This window comes from Lates calcarifer, linkage group LG6, assembly GCF_001640805.2.
Source record: "Lates calcarifer isolate ASB-BC8 linkage group LG6, TLL_Latcal_v3, whole genome shotgun sequence".
In the NCBI taxonomy this organism is placed as follows: domain Eukaryota; kingdom Metazoa; phylum Chordata; class Actinopteri; family Centropomidae; genus Lates; species Lates calcarifer.
Genome location: NC_066838.1, coordinates 2,748,702 through 2,768,394, shown reverse-complemented (window position 1 = coordinate 2,768,394; position 19,693 = coordinate 2,748,702). Strand labels below are relative to the sequence as shown.

At 38.1% G+C, this 19,693-nt stretch overlaps 1 protein-coding gene and 1 long non-coding RNA gene across 3 annotated transcripts; one reads left to right on the top strand and one right to left on the bottom strand.

Moving 5' to 3' along the window:
• Window positions 1–8,047: 8,047 nt before the first annotated feature.
• Window positions 8,048–9,854, bottom strand: LOC108885043 (uncharacterized). 2 transcript variants are annotated; one of them, XR_007813366.1, is made up of 4 exons: window positions 9,047–9,854; window positions 8,897–8,957; window positions 8,458–8,586; window positions 8,048–8,188 (listed from the first exon to the last, which is right to left on the bottom strand). It is a non-coding gene; the product is annotated as an uncharacterized LOC108885043 (long non-coding RNA). The 2 variants fall into 2 exon arrangements; XR_007813365.1 differs by having other exon boundaries at window positions 8,941–8,957; window positions 9,047–9,847.
• Window positions 8,060–19,598, top strand: hck (HCK proto-oncogene, Src family tyrosine kinase). Its single transcript, XM_018679227.2, has 12 exons — window positions 8,060–8,190; window positions 9,875–9,908; window positions 10,631–10,724; window positions 10,851–10,946; window positions 11,222–11,325; window positions 12,124–12,273; window positions 13,241–13,393; window positions 13,489–13,671; window positions 14,144–14,220; window positions 15,575–15,728; window positions 16,069–16,200; window positions 17,244–19,598. The coding sequence occupies exons 1-12, from the start codon at window positions 8,062–8,064 to the stop codon at window positions 17,444–17,446; spliced, it is 1,509 nt and encodes a 502-aa protein (XP_018534743.1). The 5' UTR covers window positions 8,060–8,061; the 3' UTR covers window positions 17,447–19,598.
• The last annotated feature ends 95 nt before the right edge of the window (window positions 19,599–19,693 follow it).

Sequence of the window (19,693 nt, the reverse complement as noted above, 5' to 3'; positions counted from 1 at the left end):
GGGCTGAACCGCCCACGCCTCCGCTCTTGCCGCCTGCCTGCCTGCCTGCCTGCCTGCCTCCACCCAGAGGATGCACTGAGCATGATAGCTGTCAAACTGTCATTTGAATACATGTGATACATGTTAGAGCCGTCTTGTACACCATGCAAATGAGTCCCACACATCTGTCCACCCATCCGTGGCACCCGTCCATTTATCCATTCTTCCTCCTGTCCTCTGCTCCATCTTACACCAGCAGAGACATACATTAGGCAGAAAAGTGTCTTCATCCATTAAAACTGAGTGTATATTATGTTTAGAACATTTTTTTGTCATCCACATATGTATGGCTTAGTTTTTTAATCTGCGTTTTGACGCACAGGGCAGCTCTCTTCTCTCCCCTTCATCAAAACGTCAGAAGCAGCTGAAAAAAAGCGACGGCGTCTGTTTCAGCCAGTGAAACCAAGAGTACGATTGGTGTGAGCTTGTTCCTCTTTTTTACACCCCAGTCACTCACAGCTCAAACTTCCTCCTACAAGTCCAGTGTGCTGCGCTCTGTCGCTCAGTCTACATCTTCAGCTCAACCCTAAGAAAGGGATGGAGCCTACATAGAAGAAATGAGGGATATTCTTACCACAGTCATCCGAATCTAGAAGATCATACACAACCACAGAAGAGTCGAAGTGATTGGCCGGAGCGTGGTAAGTGTCCTTTCATCTGGCTTTGCTTGTGTGGAGATGGAGCAGATCAACTGTCAAAGCTGAAAGCTGAAACAGTGACAGACCATCAACTTAATGTCTCTGACAGATTTAAGCAAGAATACGAAAGTTGTGCTTTGTTGAGTATTTAACAACTACCGTTTTAACTGTTCTACAAGGATGCTCAGTTCCAAAAAGAGGAACTTCAAGGTCTCTGAGTTGAAACAACCTCCGCCTACAGAAGTCATTGTACACACACTTTAGCGTCAAAGTGGGTAAAGTGATAAAGTCAGTCTTATCTCAGTGTTCGCACGCGTTCTATGAAGTGGTGAGTTTTAAATAGTTATTTCCCCGGCTTAATCTAATGCTTCATCTCAGTTCTTCTCTGTGTGTGTGTGAGAGAGAGAGAGAGAGAGAGAGAGAGAGAGAGAGAGTTATTTATAGACTGTCCATCTAGACTAAACCAGAAACTAGACTAGTTTCAGTTGTTCTGTGTTCGGGTACATTGACTTTCATTTTAGATGTTGAATCAAAAAGCAGAGACGCCCAATAAAAAATATACAACAGGTGTGACTGCACATTGTGGTGTTTGATGATATGTTTGTGCTCTTAATAGTGCCTCCCTTAAAGAGAATTGCTTTAATTCCAGAGAATCTTTCTGAGAGTGTCTTAGTGCAGAAAACATTAGTGTGTACATCTACATAGCAGAAATGCCAGTATTACATCATATTGGTGGCCATTGTTAAATTCCCCATCTAGGACTGATCTTGCATTAGTGCTGCAGCCACATCATCCTGCTTTTTCCCCAAATGTTGACAGCAGAAGGGTTATCGCAACCCCAAATCTTCAAATGACACAACATTCATGCTTGGTTGCTTGAGTGTTTCATGCTTTGACAGAGCAGCACAATTTGAATATTGGAGTCAAAAAAAATCTATATGAATATTGCAATGTATGCCAATTCATTCAGTCACTAAAATGTCAGAAATTCTTGACAAACTGCCCAGCAAAATTTCTGAGGGCCTGAGGTGACATTTTCAAACATAAAAGTACAAAGTGCAGCGTAACACTGACAATGGACAAAACTGAAATCATGTGGCATGATGGCATGTTGCTTATTATTTTCCTATTGATTAACTTCAGTACTAATTAGACCTGATCTTGACCGTTTATGCAGATGTCATGCAAACCACGTACATCTGACCTTCCTACCGCATACAATACATTCATAATGTCACATGTGACATTCCTGCTCATACGGCACATACTGTAGAGAAGAAAATAGAAAGTAGAAAATATACTGTAATTTTGCATTACCTGTATGAAATGGCTCCAATATAAAAAAAATAAAAATAAAAATAATAATGTATGTTCATATATTTCATAAAGTTTTTTAATTAAACATCTAAAAAAATATCAGTATTTTATACAGTATAGGGGTTATCTGGTAAATATTTTAGGTCTTGTCTAGCCAACAGCAGACAAAGTGACGCACAGAAATGGACAAAAGGCACAGGAGCTCCATGATTTTTAATGCAGTCATGTCATTCAGTAAATGTAATAGGAAGTAAGGCTATGCTGAGATGGAAACACTCTTCAGTCCAGAATTCTCTGTTTTTTCCTGGTGATAAGTAACTTAATAATGGAACGAGCAAGTAAAACCTAAAAGCTGTGAGAGGATATATTCTCTCTTTCGCTTTCTTTCTTTCTTTCTTTCTTTCTTTCTTTCTTTCTTTCTTCTTACTTTCTGTCTAATATTCTGTTGGTTGCATGCCAGACTGGCAGGTGATGTTGTTATGGCCTCAGGCAGTCCCAAACAGGTGCACACACAGCTCGGCAGCAACAAAATTTACATCTGAAGAAAAAAAAGCATCCCTCATAACAGAACACCTATGAATTATTCCTGTGTTCTGTCTGTTAAGAGACACTTGGCTCTAATGTGTTACTGTGGCCTACTAGTTTGGTGACAGGAGAGCACATGGTACCAGCTCACTGTCTGAACATGTATATGATGCACCTGGACATACTGTGCATCTTTCATAACTAAATCTAAGAATGCAGCATAAAAGTTCATAATATTAACGTGCATACACAGACACAGTCTTTGTGCTTTCATATTGCATTGCAGACTGGAACCAGTAAAGCATTACTGTCAACCTGTTACCCACACAATCTGAAAGCTTGTGCTGAATGTAGCTGCCTGTTTTATGGTCTTGTAGATTTATGACTACATAGAGATGTTTACAGTGGTTCTCATTTGCATTGTGTGATATAATTTAATAATACTGAACTGGTCCTTTATGTGATGCTAACCTCAGTATACAGAATGATAGAAGAAACTTTTTATTTTGGTTAATGTTTTGGAGTTGTGGAGATGTACTTGAAATTTTGGCCTAAACTGACTGGTTGCAGTTTGAGCTTGATCAGTCTGCTAATTACAGAACTTTCCACTGTAGTGCGGAATCACACTTCCTCTTAAAATGATCGTAATAATAAATAGATTCCTTCTATAGGTTAACTATGTGCTCTCTGTTACTTTTATCTATGTGGAGAGCGAGGCTGTGAGGTAACACTGCTCCTCTAAAACTTCTCTAAAAGCTGCTGTGGCATTACACTGTGTTTGTAAATGTGGCTGACTACAACTGCTGTTCTGTTTTAGACATTAGCAGTGCTCTTGATTGGCACAGTGCTTCTTTTAAAGAATGACAATGTAACGTTTGAAAAAAATATAACACAATCTTCCACAATAGAACTCACCCCTGTTCAGTTCAGCACTTTCAGGGGGTTTGTTGCTACACACTAACCTGCTGTGCTATGACCAGTTGTTTGTGGTGGCTAATGTGTGACTGACATTGCTGACAATGTTACTGTTTTTCTCCTTGAGCTACTGTAATGTTGCCTGTATCATGTGACAGATTGACAGGATCAGAGTGTGGTTCTTCTCATCTAACTTTTGTCAAGAAAGCAAATATGTGTATTTCCCTAAATGCTGAATTATTTCTTTAAGTGCCAGAAATGCACATTTGAGTTCTTTGGCCACGTTGTTGTTCTACGTTGTCACTTGGGACTGTAGGAAATCATGTCAAGATTCTGATGGTCTGAACTTATGTGAGATGCCGCTGTATTCAGTCCCCTAATGAGAAAGTTAATTTAAAAAATACAAATATTTGCATAGAACCAAAATCCTGTTCACCTAAATTAGTTCACCTAAGTTTTTCTATTTTATTTGTTTTTACTTAGGAACAATAGAGTTGGTTATGATGTAGATTTGGTATTTCCACCATTAGACATGGTCTTTGTTTAGACATTAGTGTGAAATCAACCCAGACTTGATTCCACAGACTGCTGGCGTGAAGCATGGATGTGAAAGGTCTATTTTTAATGCTGATGTGGTCTGGTCAGGAACACGCAAGTCACAAACTGGAGGAGAACAAACATGAGACGAGAAACAGAAGCACAGAAATGAAACTGTTAGCGTAATCAAGGCAAAAGCAATTTCTCACAGATTGATCTTTCAAATCCTCAACAAGTGGGGAGAACTGCTGAAGTTGGCATAAAAACATTCTTTTACCAACTTCCATCCATTTTCTTAAAGTCATGGAGTCTTGTTATGCAAAACATTTTTTGTGAAACCAGGATGACTTTGTAGCACAATGAAAGCTCATTTAATGGAGGTTGTATTGCTGTTGTTTGTGGGTTTTAGGTGTTTTGTCCAGAGGAGACCCATGTATGACCTTTCTGCTGCATCAGACATAGACTAGACCTGCCTGCTGTTAAGCAGGATGAGTGCATAACAAGCTGTGTATCATTCGTGACTGTGTGGCGAAATGTTTCCACTTTGGTCAGTGCAGTATACTCTCAAGAAAGGTGTAGGTGTGAGAAGTTTTACTGGCCTGACTTTCACCTGTACTCAGGTCTCTCCTCGGTTCTCAGCCTGTGCCTGTGGGTGTGTGAGAACTACTGAGGGCTTAGATTGAATGGTAGACTGTTTAGATGAGCAAGTTCTGTCTGTTTCTGTGTTGCACACCACCCAGAGTGACAGTTTTGTTGTGCTGACTTACTGTATGCAGGTCTGTCTGCAGACAGCTGCATGTCATGGAGTGTGTTGCTGCCTTCCCTAAGATTGGTTGCTAAGGCAGTTGTTTACTTTTGGCTCACCTGTTGAAGGAATAGTTTGACATTTTGGGAAATATGCTTATTTGCTTTCTTTCAGAGAGTTGATGCCACTCTCATGTCCGTACACTGAATATGAAGCTGGAGTGTGGAGGCAGGGGGAAACACCTATCCTGGCTCTGTCAATGTCTTTCTGGGAGTGGTTATTTCCTGGACTATTGTCACAGTGAGATATGTTGATCAGTGAGCTTTACAGGTGTTGGTACATGGATTTTTAAAATGATGAACAGATTAGTTTTTATGTCAGGCAAAGCTTGACATTGGCATCAGCGTCCCTTTATGTTATGTCTTCCAGTCAGTGACAGCTGAGTTACTGTGATTTTGTCCCTTGAAACACTGGGATACTAGATGTTTGAGCCTAATACTCATATTGATTCTGTCTAAAAAGCATCTAATAATGATGTATCAGCTGATAGGATATTTTTAACACAAACACATAACCAACAAACAATCTTCATAGGATATAGAGTTCACAGAGTTGTGACCAAGATACATATTAGTTGGGACATTTTACATCTGAAAAATCAACTTGTCAATGCATGTAATAGCCGCACTGCTTCTAAATAACCTCAGACTAAGTTTGGCATTTATGTACTGACATTTCTTGTTATTTACTGGCTGACATACACACCAGTATTGAAATGTCTGTATTAAGCTAGTATCAGCTGAAACACACACCCGGCCAATTTGTCGCTGTAGCTCCAGCTCCAGCACACATATGTAAAGATATGCAAAGATGTGTGGATAATACTTTTATAGTCCCATTAGGGTGTTCTGCCTCAGATCATGAAACTAGATTACATTATATAACTAACAATACATAGTATATATGTTATTTTTGATCATCAATACTTGGTACACAATGTTTTATGAAGATATTTCAAATTTTCATGTACACAAGTCTGCAAAACAAAGTTTACCTGTTGTTAAAGTCAGAATAAGCAGAATTTTAAAATTTCCACCTTCAGTTCCCCCAGTTGTAGCACCTAAAAAGTGCCCCATTTTTGTTTGTTTTTTAGATATAACCTATATCATCCACATTATTAGAATGATTTCATAATGTTATAAAATTCCAACAATTATATTTTTTAATGAAATCATAATCAAATGACACTGTAATGTGACATGTTGTCAGTATTGCTAGTACCAACATCCCAGTCTGCAGCTCTATGAAGCTTTCATAATATGTCTCACTGACACTGAAAGTTTGACAGACTGATACAGCGCCAAACAATGTGTTACCATCAGCCTCATGTTTTGTATCAGTACAAGCAGTCAAGGAGCCATGTCTGTTAATTACTTGGACTAAAGACTTTTAAATGGAAATCAAAACTGTCCAAAGAAACCTGGCCTTCCTTTGATTAAACATCTAAAGAGGAACAAGGTTTAGAACAGAACGAAAAAGGAAGCAAATATATTAACACCACTAGTTTTGACCTCAAGAACACTGGAACTTCCTGTGTCTCAATGTACGAATGAAACATTTTCCATTGGTTACCAGAGTACATTATTGGCGACAGTATGGTGATGTTTATGGTGAAGACTGCTTGTAGAAATAATCAAGAGAATGCTGCCTGAAACATGTTAAGTTTTGTTAGTGTTGATGTTTTCTGTTGCTTGTGATTCTTAATATCTACTGAGGATATCAGTGGTCGTTTTGGTCATTACATGGTAACATGCGACATCAAATCATTGTGCATCTGTCTGCATAGTAACAGGGCTCTGCTGTGTAGCACTGATAATAAATATTACTTCCTTTGTTTAGTGCAATAATCTGCTTCTCTGAGCTGGAGAGAGATAGCTATGAAGTATACCTCTCTTATGTCCTCTGCATGCACGTGAGCCAACATGTGCTATAAAACACAGCTTCTATCTACCATCACAGTTCCCGCTTTGTTCTCTTCTGTTAGACCTTGTTCCACATAACTGCATGAACATTTACATGTAGATGCAGATAGAAAATGATACAAAGAGAAAAACAGTCCCTAGATGTTACAGATGGATAAGGAGGCCTGTGTACATAGAGATATTTTTGCTGTGCAGCAGAAAGACCTTGTAGTGTTTATTCTTGGAAGATCTCGAGTCACAGCGTCAGAAACTTCACTAAGTCAGAATGAACACCAATGATGTTGAGACGTCCCAAAAATGATTATGATCATCCAGGAAGCTGGCTGACTGACTGGGCATAAGGCATCTTCTTTGTCTTCTCTCTGTGGCAAAGAATGTTTAACAACATCATGTGAAATGCCATTTTCACACCATCACATACATAGACAAATTAAAAAAACATTTACAACCATCTTAAAAGAGACAGTGTCTCAGTTGTTCTGTGTTACAGAGCTTCAAGTTAAAATATAAAATAGAAATATTCAGTAGGGACTTAAAGGTATCAAGCATAGTAACACTGGCTGACTCTTTGATGTTGTGTAATTTAAAAAGCCATATTTTCCACCCCTTTAGCTTCGTCAGATTCATGATGAACAGTTTGTTTTTGTTTTTTTTTTTAAAGAAAGGAAAAATTGATGCAGCAGATACTGTTTTTATTTTTATTTCTCACATTCTTCTGGTTAGTACTTTCACAGATTCTTATTATTAGTACTTTCTAATTCTTATTTACTTCACACATTCCTGTTACCTGCACTACCCACAATGCAACTCAGCTGTTGACAGTTTGGTCAGCAATTACAGAGTAGATTAATGATTATTATAAGTTATGTCTACAGTACCAGGAAAGGACAAGTTTTATATTCACTCTTGATAGTTTTTGACACATAATTTTTCATCAGCACAGTGACCTTTGTAACATTCAAAAGTTTTTTTATGCTTTAATTGTTTATTTATTAAGTGCACACCTGAATACAGTATCACCGAAACTAGTTTATAGCTTTTCCACAGCCTCAATCCATAGGATTCAGGATGTGTGATAGAAATACAACAAACAAAAGCTTGGAAATGACCAACAAAAATCCACTTCACAGTTATTTTTGACAATAAAATCTCTCATTCTTATACTGCATAATTTGTCTTTATGTTCAGTATTGAATGGGTGTGACCTCTGATGCATTCCACTATTCTCTGAATTATTTAGATACATATGAGTTCTCTCTGTAGGCCTATTACGTTTAACTCAGTCCCGGTGGTTTTATGCTGCTGGTAAGCACAGAATTCATGTCTTGCTGTTTTCTTCTGTTGTCCTCCTGCAGAAGGCACCATGGGCTGCGTGGGCTCAAAGAGGGAGCAGGAGCCTCTCAGCAAAGGGACGGGTAACGACGACCTGCAGAACCGTGCACAGACAGCCCACTATGTCAAAGATCCCACCACAGGAAACTCAAACAGAGCTGTAAGCAAAAATGTTGTGACAGATAAAAATCAGTCGGCAGTTTAAATAATGAAATCACACAGAGAAATAGTCATTTACACTTTGCCTCATTAAAAATGCTCAGTTCTAATACAGCTAACTATGACATAGCCATGAGTGGAAGAAGTATTTAGATCTTTTTCTTTAGATCAAGTACCAACGCTACAAAGTAAGATAAGAGAATAAATAGTAAGTAAGTAAAAGTACAGAAGTATTGCCAAGAAAATACACTTAAGATATCAGAGGTACCTGATATGCAGAGAGTTGGCCCCTGTGACAGTTTAGAGCTACTTTATGTACTGTTGGGTACTTCCACACTTTCATCCAGTGGCTCCCAACCAAAGGTTCTGTTCCCCTCCACAGGGTCACAAGCTAAATCTGAGGGGTCGTGAGATGGTTAATAGGGTAGGAAAGAAGACAAAATTGAATTGAATTGAAAATTTATTTTTGGATTTCTCTTTTCTGAGTTTTGTTTTTGTTTTTTTGTTTTTGGAATACGGATAATTTTGCCCCTGAGTCTTAAGTATGACAAAGTGCCCTGCTTTTCCCAGAGTTCACAAGCCAAGAGGTTGAGAACTACTGGTTTGATTTTTAAAAAATATGTTGTCAGTCCTCGATCAAGTCCTCAAAGTAATTAGTAACTACTCTGACAGGTAAATGTAAAAAATATTATACTTATGTACAGTACTTCAGTAAATACACGTTCCACCACAAATTGAAATGGGAAAACACCTACACAAGTTTCCTGGCTGTAAAGAAAGAATGACAAAGATTAATGGTATCAAATGCAGAAACAGCAAAAGGGAAGTACAAAAGAGAAAACAGTGTAGCTACTTACCGCCATAAGTGATAGGAGACAGTTTTCCTGTGCTTTTCAGAGAGCATAGATGTGCACTGACATACGCTCTTAACACATTCCTGTGGCTTGTTGTAAGTTTGCATACTGGCCAGACTTTGAGCTGTGCCATGGGTAAAGTAGCAGTACTGCTGTGTCTGAGTGTGGTTCCTCTGGCTACTGCTTCCTGTGTGCTGACTGTAACATCTCTTTTACCCTCAATGAAGAAAGAGGAAGTGACAGAAGCAGAACCAGAGCACTCAGGCAGGAGATGCATAATCAAAACGTCAATATTAAGAAACACCTAAGTTACAGTATATTATCTCACAAATGTCCGTCAGTCTTTTTCTGGGTTTGCGGTGTACACAGCTCATATTATTATGCCTTTGTGCTAACATTACAAACTGTGTCTGATATAAATAAAACCCACTACAAACCCAAAACTTAAAGATAACTGCCAACAACAGCCTGACATTTAAAGTTGTTAAGAACAAATCCTTCCTCTGTTCCTTTGAACTGTGCAACTATTCCAGAGGTGATAAATGTGCTCTTTTCTGAAATTGAAATATAATAATAATGCATTATTTGATATAATTTGGATTTGCTTCAATGTAGAGGGTAATATTTTCAGGACATTGTCCTGTTGATGATCTTACACACTCCAATGACAAAGTGTTGAATCAACTCATAAACATATGTATTAAAATTCACAGATCAATATTTTTATATTAACAATGGAAAAAAAAATACATATATATATTGACACGTGAAGATTTGATGGTATTTACCTCTTCTCTTTATACCAACATATGTCTGTCTTTCTCTCCGCAGGGCAAAATGCCATCAAATGCAAACGCTTCAGAGGGTGAGCCACAATCTTTACTTACATTCTACTGTCCTTCCACCAACACAGTATGCATTGCAAGCCTTCAGCACCCGTACATGATTCTGCATCTGTTTTTAAAGTCAGCAGCTTTAACAAGCCACCAAGATCAGTCAATTGCAGGTTTATTTCTAACCTCACACCTTGTAGTGTCAGCACCACTATAGACACGACACCCAGGTTAAACAGCGTCATCTAGGTCAATGCTACTTAGGCAGAGAAACGCTGTCTGAAGCTCAACACAACATGTGAAAGAGAGAGAGGAAGAAGAGTCAGTGTGTGGTTATTGAGCGATAGCCCCTCTCACCACCTCATCACTCAAGCCTTCAAAATACAGAAGCCCTATTGCTATTATTATCAAGCATACAAGGAAGTCAGTTACATAGTCAAAGTAAAGGGAACCTAATGTTAGTAACAAAGACAGTTCAGTCTGTTTTTGAAAAAAAAAAACAACACACACAAATACTCAGTCATGTACATTCTCTCACTCTCACATACACACTCCCACATACACTATCAGCCTCATTTCAAATCCATCAGTTTGGGTTTTCAAAGTGTTTTACAAGCACAGAGATGCTCTCCCTTCATTTCAAAGTAAACAGCTTTGACAAGATAACACAAGAGAAACATTTATATAAGAAATATTTATTACTGCATCAGGACCACAGTGTATTAACACGAGGCCTTCTGCTTCCCTTCTGTAGGAGAAAGTATTGCCATGGCACTGTACGACTATGAAGCCATTCATGATGGAGACCTTGGCTTCAAGAAGGGAGATAAGCTCAAAATCTTAGAGGAGTGAGTAGAGCATCAACAGTGAGAAGAGCGAGACAATAAGTTTGCTGTGTGGTTTATCGTGTCTCTGCAGAAAAGAAGTATTCACACTTGCGTGTCTTTGTCTTCTCTCTCTCTCTCTTGCTGTAGATCGGGAGAATGGTGGAGAGCTATGTTAATCAGTACAGGTCAGGAAGGCTACATCCCCAGTAATTACGTAGCCAAAGATACTCTGGAGGCAGAGGAGTAAGTACACTTACATTGAAAACAAATTCATATGTATAATATCAAATTTGTGAGAATAGGTTCTTTTTCTAACCAGGAATATTAAACTGTTATTATTATTACTAGTAGTAGTAGTAGTAGTAGTAGTATCATGTACTGTATTATCACTTTTTGTAGTTTTTCACATGTTGAAAATGTACAAGGAAAGTCACTTAATACGAATGGAAAATAAAGGCTTATACAGGAAGAGCCGTTGAGAGGTTCCTGTACTAACCGACCTGTTTCCTGTTGTTGAGGTGGTTCTTTAAGGGTGTGAGTAGGAAAGATGCAGAGAGGCAGCTGCTGGCCCCTGGGAACAAAGTAGGATCCTTCATGATCCGAGACAGTGAGACCACCAAGGGTGAGTGAAACATTTATTATGTGCAAGTATACAATGCTAGTGTACAATACAAAGTACTACACACTTACGACAGATTAATGACTTGATAATGATAATAACTGTCTTTTTAAAGCTGTTCTGCTAAATATTTCATATTAACAGTGGAAGAGATGACTGTGTGTAATGTAAAAGGGATCACTTGTAGTGATTGCACAGAATTAGAACCTTACTGTGTTCCCCTTAGCTCTAAGAATGTTTTGTGGATGAATTCTTAATTTAAAGGCTCAGTACAGGCGGAATCCTGTGCAAGTGTACAATGTTGATAAGCTGGGTGGTTTAAAGGCTAACTTCACAGATGAAGTTAAGTTTACTGATCACAATGGGTTCTACTCAGTAACTATGTAACTATGTTCTCACTCATTGTTTTATGACTGATGTCACATTTTAACAGACAGCCTGCATTACACTGTGGGAAATGTAGGATCCAGGGCTTTTGGAGCTTGACCCATATACAGAGACCAAAAGTCAGGGTGTTTGAGTTTGATCATTCTGTTTTTAATCTGTCTTTTGTGAGTCCTCCAAGTGTGTTATTATAAGTGCAAAGTGAAATCACTGGATTGCCCCTTGAAACTTTTCTACCATCTTAACCATCTTTGACAAATACTGAATACCTTTAGTTTGCTGTAACATTAAAATGTTACAATTTCAAAGTGTTGAATTATCTAAAAATGTGTTGATGAAAAAAATAATGCCATCAGCATTACAAAAGTCCCCTGTGGTTTACTTGATAACAACTGCTTTCTTTCTCTTCTACCACAGGCAGTTACTCTCTTTCTGTCCGGGACAGCGATGTCCAGGCTGGTGACACAGTGAAACATTATAAAATCCGTACGCTGGACAATGGAGGATTCTACATCTCTCCCCGCATCACCTTCAGCACCCTGCAGGAGCTGGTCAGCCATTACAAGAGTAAGTTTACTACTGTCAGAATTCAGACCATTTCCCCAAGATGTCCACATTACAAAAATTGCATTTTTTGTTTTTTTATTTAAATTTATAAATTTTTAAATGTTTTAATTTTTTTTATTATTTTGAAATTATTACTGTAATATTATGATATAAACTGCCATACTACACATTTGCAGCACTGCCCTTTGTAGTACCACGGACTGAACATCTCTTTAACCTAGATGGACTTTGTACTTTGTATTGTAGCGTAACCGTCACACACACACACACACCACACCCTCCCACCCTTCACCCTTAGTTATGTTGTGAAAATCAATAAAGTTGATCGCAAAAAAAAGAAAATAATAATGATAATTCAGACCATTACCTCACAGGTGTGTTGTAGTAGCCTGGTTGAATTCTTGCCTGTCTTCATTAAAATGATGATGTAAGGAGCAAATGAGGAATCCAGAGTCATGTTAAAGGGCCAGTGTGTAACATTTTGGGGGATCAACTGGCAGAAATAGAATACAATATACTGGGGTGAGTGTAGTGTATGGGTATTCAGTTGATTGCAATCTGCATTCACACCACTGGATACCACTAAATCCTACATACTGGGCCTTTAAGGGTTAGTTTTCTTAAATTTGTATCATTTAATGGTCTTAGGAAAGAGTGACTTCAGTTCAGTCTGTGTTTCACCAGTAGACATATGCTTAATGAACAGCACCCTCTGCTGGCCAACTACATTAACAGGGTGATTACTAATTGATAGAATGTGTTGATCTTTGATTAATAGTAGCATCAGCGTGAAAATGATTTCATTTTCATTTGTAATTGCTTGTGAAATTATATTAATATCTCCATAAATAAGAAGAATATTGTTCTGATTTGCAAGGTAAAGTTTAAATTTTGGATAAATTCTTTTCTCACCATTAGAAAGAGATAACAAAATCAAAGCATTAAATATATTTTGTGCTCATTCCAGAGCAGGGAGATGGCCTCTGTCAAACCCTGACCAACCCATGCCTGAGCCCCAAACCTGAGAAGCCATGGGAGAAAGATGCCTGGGAAATCCCAAGATCATCTCTTAAACTGGAAAAGAGGCTTGGTGCTGGCCAGTTTGGAGAAGTCTGGATGGGTGAGATAGATATGAATCATTTTAGAATCCAGTTTTGGATGGAGAGAGGAAACTAGCAATTCATTTTCTAATGCCAATTATTATTTTGTTTTAAGCTACGTACAATAAGCATACCAAAGTAGCAGTGAAAACCATGAAGCCTGGCAGCATGTCAGTTGAAGCCTTCATGATGGAGGCCAACCTGATGAAGACGCTCCAGCACGACAAACTGGTCAGACTCCATGCTGTGGTCACCAAGGAGGAACCTATCTACATCATCACTGAGTTCATGGAGAAGGGTATGTGTGTGTTTATGTGTGCTTGTGTGTGTGCATGTGCAGTACATAAAAACAGTTGCTGTGTATGCTGTGTATTTGATTTAAGCCAGCCCTCCATTTATCCCCAAAACAACTTTTATTGTATTGTTTTTTAAAGAAAAGATCTGCCTAGCGAGTCCTCTGTAACATCTGATTACCTGCAAAAACTAGGTAGCAAGCAGAGATGTCTCATCAGTTAATAAAATGTTTTTTTCATAGTGCACTTACTGCACATAACTGTGGTCATTTAGATATCTCCACAGTATTACCAATGAAAACTTAATTTGTTCAACATTATAAAATATTGGTTGGACCTTTTTAAATGATATCTATAGTTTTTGGGGTTTTTTTCCCTACCAGGTTGCAGATGAATTGTTTATGATGAGAATATGTGCAATGCATTTACCTTCATATGTAGCATGTGTCTATTGATGTGTTGTATGTATGCCTACAGGTAGTTTATTAGACTTCTTGAAGAGTGATGAGGGCAACCGTGTCCAGCTCCCCAAGCTCATTGACTTCTCTGCCCAGGTGAGAGTCATCATCAGTCCTCCATTCCATGTCAGCCTGCCAGACCAGATCCTCTGGTTTGATTGTTTCATATTTTTCTGTATTCACATCATTTCTTGAGTTCAATAATCTGTTGCTCTGTTGATAAGAATTGTGTTTACATTCAATTAAATTACTTAGCATCTACTGAACTGGTATATTGGTGATACAAAATGGTTGTTCTAGTAAGCAAAGTGGAGTGGAATTCTTTGTGTGTATGCTGTTCAGAGAAGAAGGTACAATAGTGGCTGTAAGAAAAACTTTGTTGAGGGTGAAATAGTATTGAAATGTAGGTAGATCATTGAGGAAAGAAATAGTTTCATTGATGTGACGCACTTGAAACTGCACCCAGTCACAGTGATCCAGCTGCAGAACCATAGTTCCTGCTCTTTCAGACCTGCAGTTCCAGTCCAACCTGTGTCACCTCCTGGAAACAGTAACAGGTCATAGCTACAGATGTAGTCACCACACCCATGTGCGCCCACTGTCTATGTATGTAAACCTGTAAAATGAAGTGGTCTAAATAAGAGAACTTTTATTTGAAAACTGGGAAAAGTAAAATAATTTATAGTCCTTGGAGTGTGTCCTACCTCCTAGTTTTGTTGGAGAGGGAAGAACAGGGTTCAAAACACATTTTTTTTGAGAAAAATTGAACAGTGGGATGCAAAATCTTATGCTGCAATTGTGGATTTAAAAAACTCATTGCCTGCAGATGATGCGTTTTTAAACTGGGTGCTGCTGTTACTTTCTGTGCCTGTAGGTGACAACATCTACCTGTCTACATTACACATGTGGATGGGGTATGGGTTGGCATGAATAGAGCTACGCTGACAAAAACCAAACAGCTCCCTCTTTTAGAAAATCTCTAAATGTGAATGACTTTGTGCTTTTGTGAGGGAGTTAACAACCTGCTGCATGAGGTGTTACACATCTAATACAAAGACCAGAAGGGAAGAGGAAGAAGGTTAGATCTGCCTGTTTTGAGTCAATCCTACCATGACCGATTTTTTCAAGTGAAATTATTCAGCAGATAGTTAGAGATTGGTCTTATCTACTGCTAACACAAATGAGCTAAAGGGAGAATACATGTATGAGTAAATCCTCACACATATTATAGTAACTGTTGCTGTTATTACCAGCAGTGCAATTTACTGAGAGAAACAGAGCAGCTTATACAAAGTCTTTTATACCTATAGTATGTCTGAAAGCATTGAAAGTATTTAGAAATGCTGATAACATTGAAAAACCATTATGCATGTTTTGTACAATTTCATTGCCAGTGACAGTTACGATCAGGAACTATGTTTTGAATTGACATTGACTCATTTGTCTTTAGACTGCAGAGGGCATGGCCTACATTGAGCAGAGGAACTACATCCACAGAGACCTGAGAGCTGCCAACATCCTGGTCAATAAGGCTTTAGTGTGTAAAATTGCTGACTTTGGCCTCGCTCGTATCATTGAAGACAACGAGTACACGGCCAGGGAAGGTACGACACAGTATTCACTGTCACATGTGTTGCCAAATGTCATCAGAAGAAGTGATTAAGAAAGTGGGGAGCTGATGAAATGGGAGCAGTCGCAGTTTCATCAGTTTAGGGGAAATTACTTTGTGTCAGATAGTTGTCTGATTATGACATGAGTGACAAAAATAGTAGAGAAGAGACAAGAGTGACTTTCTGTGTGGCTAACTGAATGAGCAGTGGATGTAAGGGTTTGAGGGGATGTGAGGCAACAGGAAACTTCTCAGCAGTGTCATTAAGAACCAACTGATGTCTCAGTAACAAAGACAACATTAGTTCAAATTTTGCAATTTTCCCCAATAACCAGGAGCCAAATTCCCCATCAAATGGACAGCCCCAGAGGCCATCAACTATGGCTCTTTCACCATCAAATCTGACGTTTGGTCCTTTGGCATCTTGCTTACTGAGATTATCAGCTATGGACGCACACCATATCCAGGTAAGTAGATCACTCATTTCACCTTTAATACATATATTATTTGCCAGAATTCCTCTGAGGAGCAAGGACCTTGCACATGCAGTTAGCACACAACAGTTTTGTTCCATTTCTATGCCCATTAATTCTCCTGTACTTGTTTTACATAACATAACTTCATGTTGGAGTAGGATAACAGTTGTGAATTTGGATTTTATTGGAACTATTGACAGAATGAAAAGACTTGAAAAAGACTCACTGTATGAGTGTGGAATGGTCATCTGTAGTTTTTTCCTTGTGTCGTTTAACATTACCTCACCTTAGTCCTGAACAGTTTATTATTCAAGCTTCTCTGAAGATATTATAGTTGCTCTTTGATGCCAGGTGCAGTAGTAACAAGGCTATAGCTATGCTAGCAGCTCTATGACGCTGTACTTATGGTAAGCATGCACAGCGAGCTACTATAAACACATTAACATGCTCACAGTGTCAAAGCTCACATCCTGAAATTTAACAGATATAATGTTAACCATGTTTACCACTTTAATTTAGCATTCCAACACTGACTAATTAGTACTAAACACAAAGCACAATTCAGGAATTTCATTAATTTTACTTTGGTCATATATCAAAGTACTGCACCAACAAATAGTTGGATATGATGATGGGATTAGAGAAAAAGTCAGGGGATCGTGTAAGTTATTACAGTTCCTCCTAAGGGCAACATGAAAGTTTGTACCTTTTTCCCATCCAGTGGTGGTCAAGCTACTCAAGTCAAGGCCATAAACATCAACGTCATGGCAGCACTAGGGGAAATGTTAGAGGGACTCATCCTCTGAGTGTCATGACTGTCCATACAAAGTTTCATGGCAGTCCATTCAGTAGTTGTTTTATATATTTCAGTTTCAGTGGTGAACTGACTGACATTACCATACACATGGCCACAGCCATAATTAGCATTCCAGCCAAAGTCATCTAATAACAGCCCATGATATGTTTCTCATTTATTTTTAAGAGTCTGTGGCTCTGCTGCCTCTCTTAACACAGTGACATGGTCTTGTTTTCAGGGATGACCAACCCAGAAGTGATCCGTTCCCTGGAGAAGGGCTACCGAATGCAGCGCTTGGACAGCTGTCCCACCGAACTCTATGAAATCATGCTGGAGTGTTGGAAGAACAAGCCTGAGGACCGTCCCACCTTTGATTACTTGCAGAGTGTCCTGGAGGATTTCTACACAGCCACAGAGAGCCAGTACCAGCAACAGCCATGAGACTAAGCATCCACAGACATATTTTCTGTTACAATATTGTTCCATTCATACTTAACAGCGGGGCCAATTTTTACATGCAGCAGTGCAATTCACAGCATGCTCTGAACTGCACTGCTGCAGTCTCTCTTTCTCATTCATACATGCATAATGTATAGTAACAAGGGACTGTACAAAAATTATTGGCGATGAATTACAGTAAATATTATTATTTCTATTACTAATATTATGACAACATAATCCTACCTCATACTTAGGTCAGGGGCACAGTACATACTGCAAGATGGTGTTCTGAAGGTTTGGTCATAGGCTAATATGGCCACAGCTGCATCAGTTTTACTTGATGTTCATCTTCACAAAACTGACCATTAATCATTTGGCAGATCAGTAGTTATTAGTGCATTTTATGTATACAGACAGATATCTGTTTGTTACATCTGCAGTCTCTAATATAAAAAGTGATCCAGAATGCTTCACTTAATTTATTTTTGCTTTTATTGTACTTGTTTTGTTTTACTACAGATTGCACAGCTAATGTGGATCACTGTACTACAAGATAAAACTGCACATCATCATGCACGGAAAACATATGACCTGACATTTAGTGCACATCTCTGTCCAGAGATAAGTGGTTGGTTGCATTATTGAGCTTTGCCGGGGAGAGTTGGGTCACAACACTAGACCCATGCAGGATTCTTCCCTACATGTATGAGTGAAAATAACAACTGTGCTGAGATAAGCCCTGCCAGTGAACAGACAAGGACATCAAGGCTGGGATACTGGGATAAAATTCGGACTACTTTTTCCTTAAGAAAAAAAATTCTAAACAGCCCCTCCTACATTTCTGCCTTCACCGCCTTATAATTTTTGTACAGTCCCTAACATCCCAACACGTTTGAATATAATTCTGTGTAACAATATGTAGAAGGCCACACTCTCAAGTACATGATGTTGTAAAAGCATGACTATCTCGCACAAAACATTATTTTACACAGTAAAAAGATACATGGTCATATTAACAAACAAACAACTGCAGGCAACCTGAAAGCAGTGGCAGTGAAAAGATTGGATTAAGTTGTTATGCTCCAGCACACATTGTGCATGCATCAAAGGAAGGTATAACCACAACACAGATGTTCACAGTGAAATATATACAGTGTTTTATATTGTGAAGGGAAAGTGAGTGCTGTGGACAAAGTGTAAGACAAATGGCTGATTATGCTTAAACCTTATATTTATATTGCATAGTTATTTTTCCATTATGCTGTGGCATGTTTCAGCATTACACCTTTATGGTGCCTTTTGCAGTGGTTGACTAAACATTTCCAATATATTCCTGTATATACACTGATATACATAAAGAGATACAATAAAGTCTGTCTAAGTATTTAGGAATAAGGTCTTTAATGTGAAGCCATATTAACTATAATAATGTGTGACGGTTCCTTTCACCAATTAAAAGTCATGTTAATGACTAAAGTCATATTTAGTAATGTTTATATTATCCTTACATACATTTCATATCTTTTGGCCTTCTTTTCTCCGTTTTGAGATATAATTTATCTGTGCAGATAGTACTGGTATATTGAATGTCACGAGCTTTCCAAAAGTAAATGATTTTTCTATCCTTTTTTTTTTTTTTTTTTTTTTTTTTTGTTTTGTTTTTTTTAGAGAAAGACTCATGACTTTGCTATTGTTTTTTCTACACTGGTTGAATAATGTGTTTCTCATATTGTTTAAAGTAGTGTAACAGTTGCTGCACAATCACTCAATGCTGAAAGGATAATGTGTGGGTGATATGGAGAAAATTACATTAAATATTGATCATACGATAAAAACAAATGTATGCTTACTAATGACTCAAATGACTATGTGTTTTGTAGACCAAAATTTTAAATGGTAAGTTGAACAAGTATTTAAAATGATGACTTCATGCTTTGACAGATATGGTATCATCTACTTAGAGAGAGCTGAGAGCAACAGCATGGGAGAGAATTTTGCTTTGATACATTTATCAGCACTGTACATAAATTAATAAGATGATAAATATGTTTTGTGTTTTTCTTTATCTATATAATACCCTCTGCATATTTTGTTAGATGCTTGGTTAATGCGACTATGATGACAAATTTCAAATAAATTGTTGTGGAAGCAAGTATTGATCCAAATGTGCATTTATATAAGAATAATCACTGTGTTATTTTTATACATTAAGTTAATGTGTTTGTTTGTAGGCATGGCCTGCATAAT

Excerpts from the sequence above, each read along its gene's own strand:
- hck (XM_018679227.2), top strand. The coding sequence starts at position 8,062 with ATGGGCTGCGTGGGCTCAAAGAGGGAGCAGGAGCCTCTCAGCAAAGGG. Across the intron at positions 9,909-10,630 it reads AAATGCAAACGCTTCAGAGG|GAGAAAGTATTGCCATGGCA; the intron begins GTGAGCCACAAT and ends TCCCTTCTGTAG. Across the intron at positions 13,672-14,143 it reads CACTGAGTTCATGGAGAAGG|GTAGTTTATTAGACTTCTTG; the intron begins GTATGTGTGTGT and ends GTATGCCTACAG.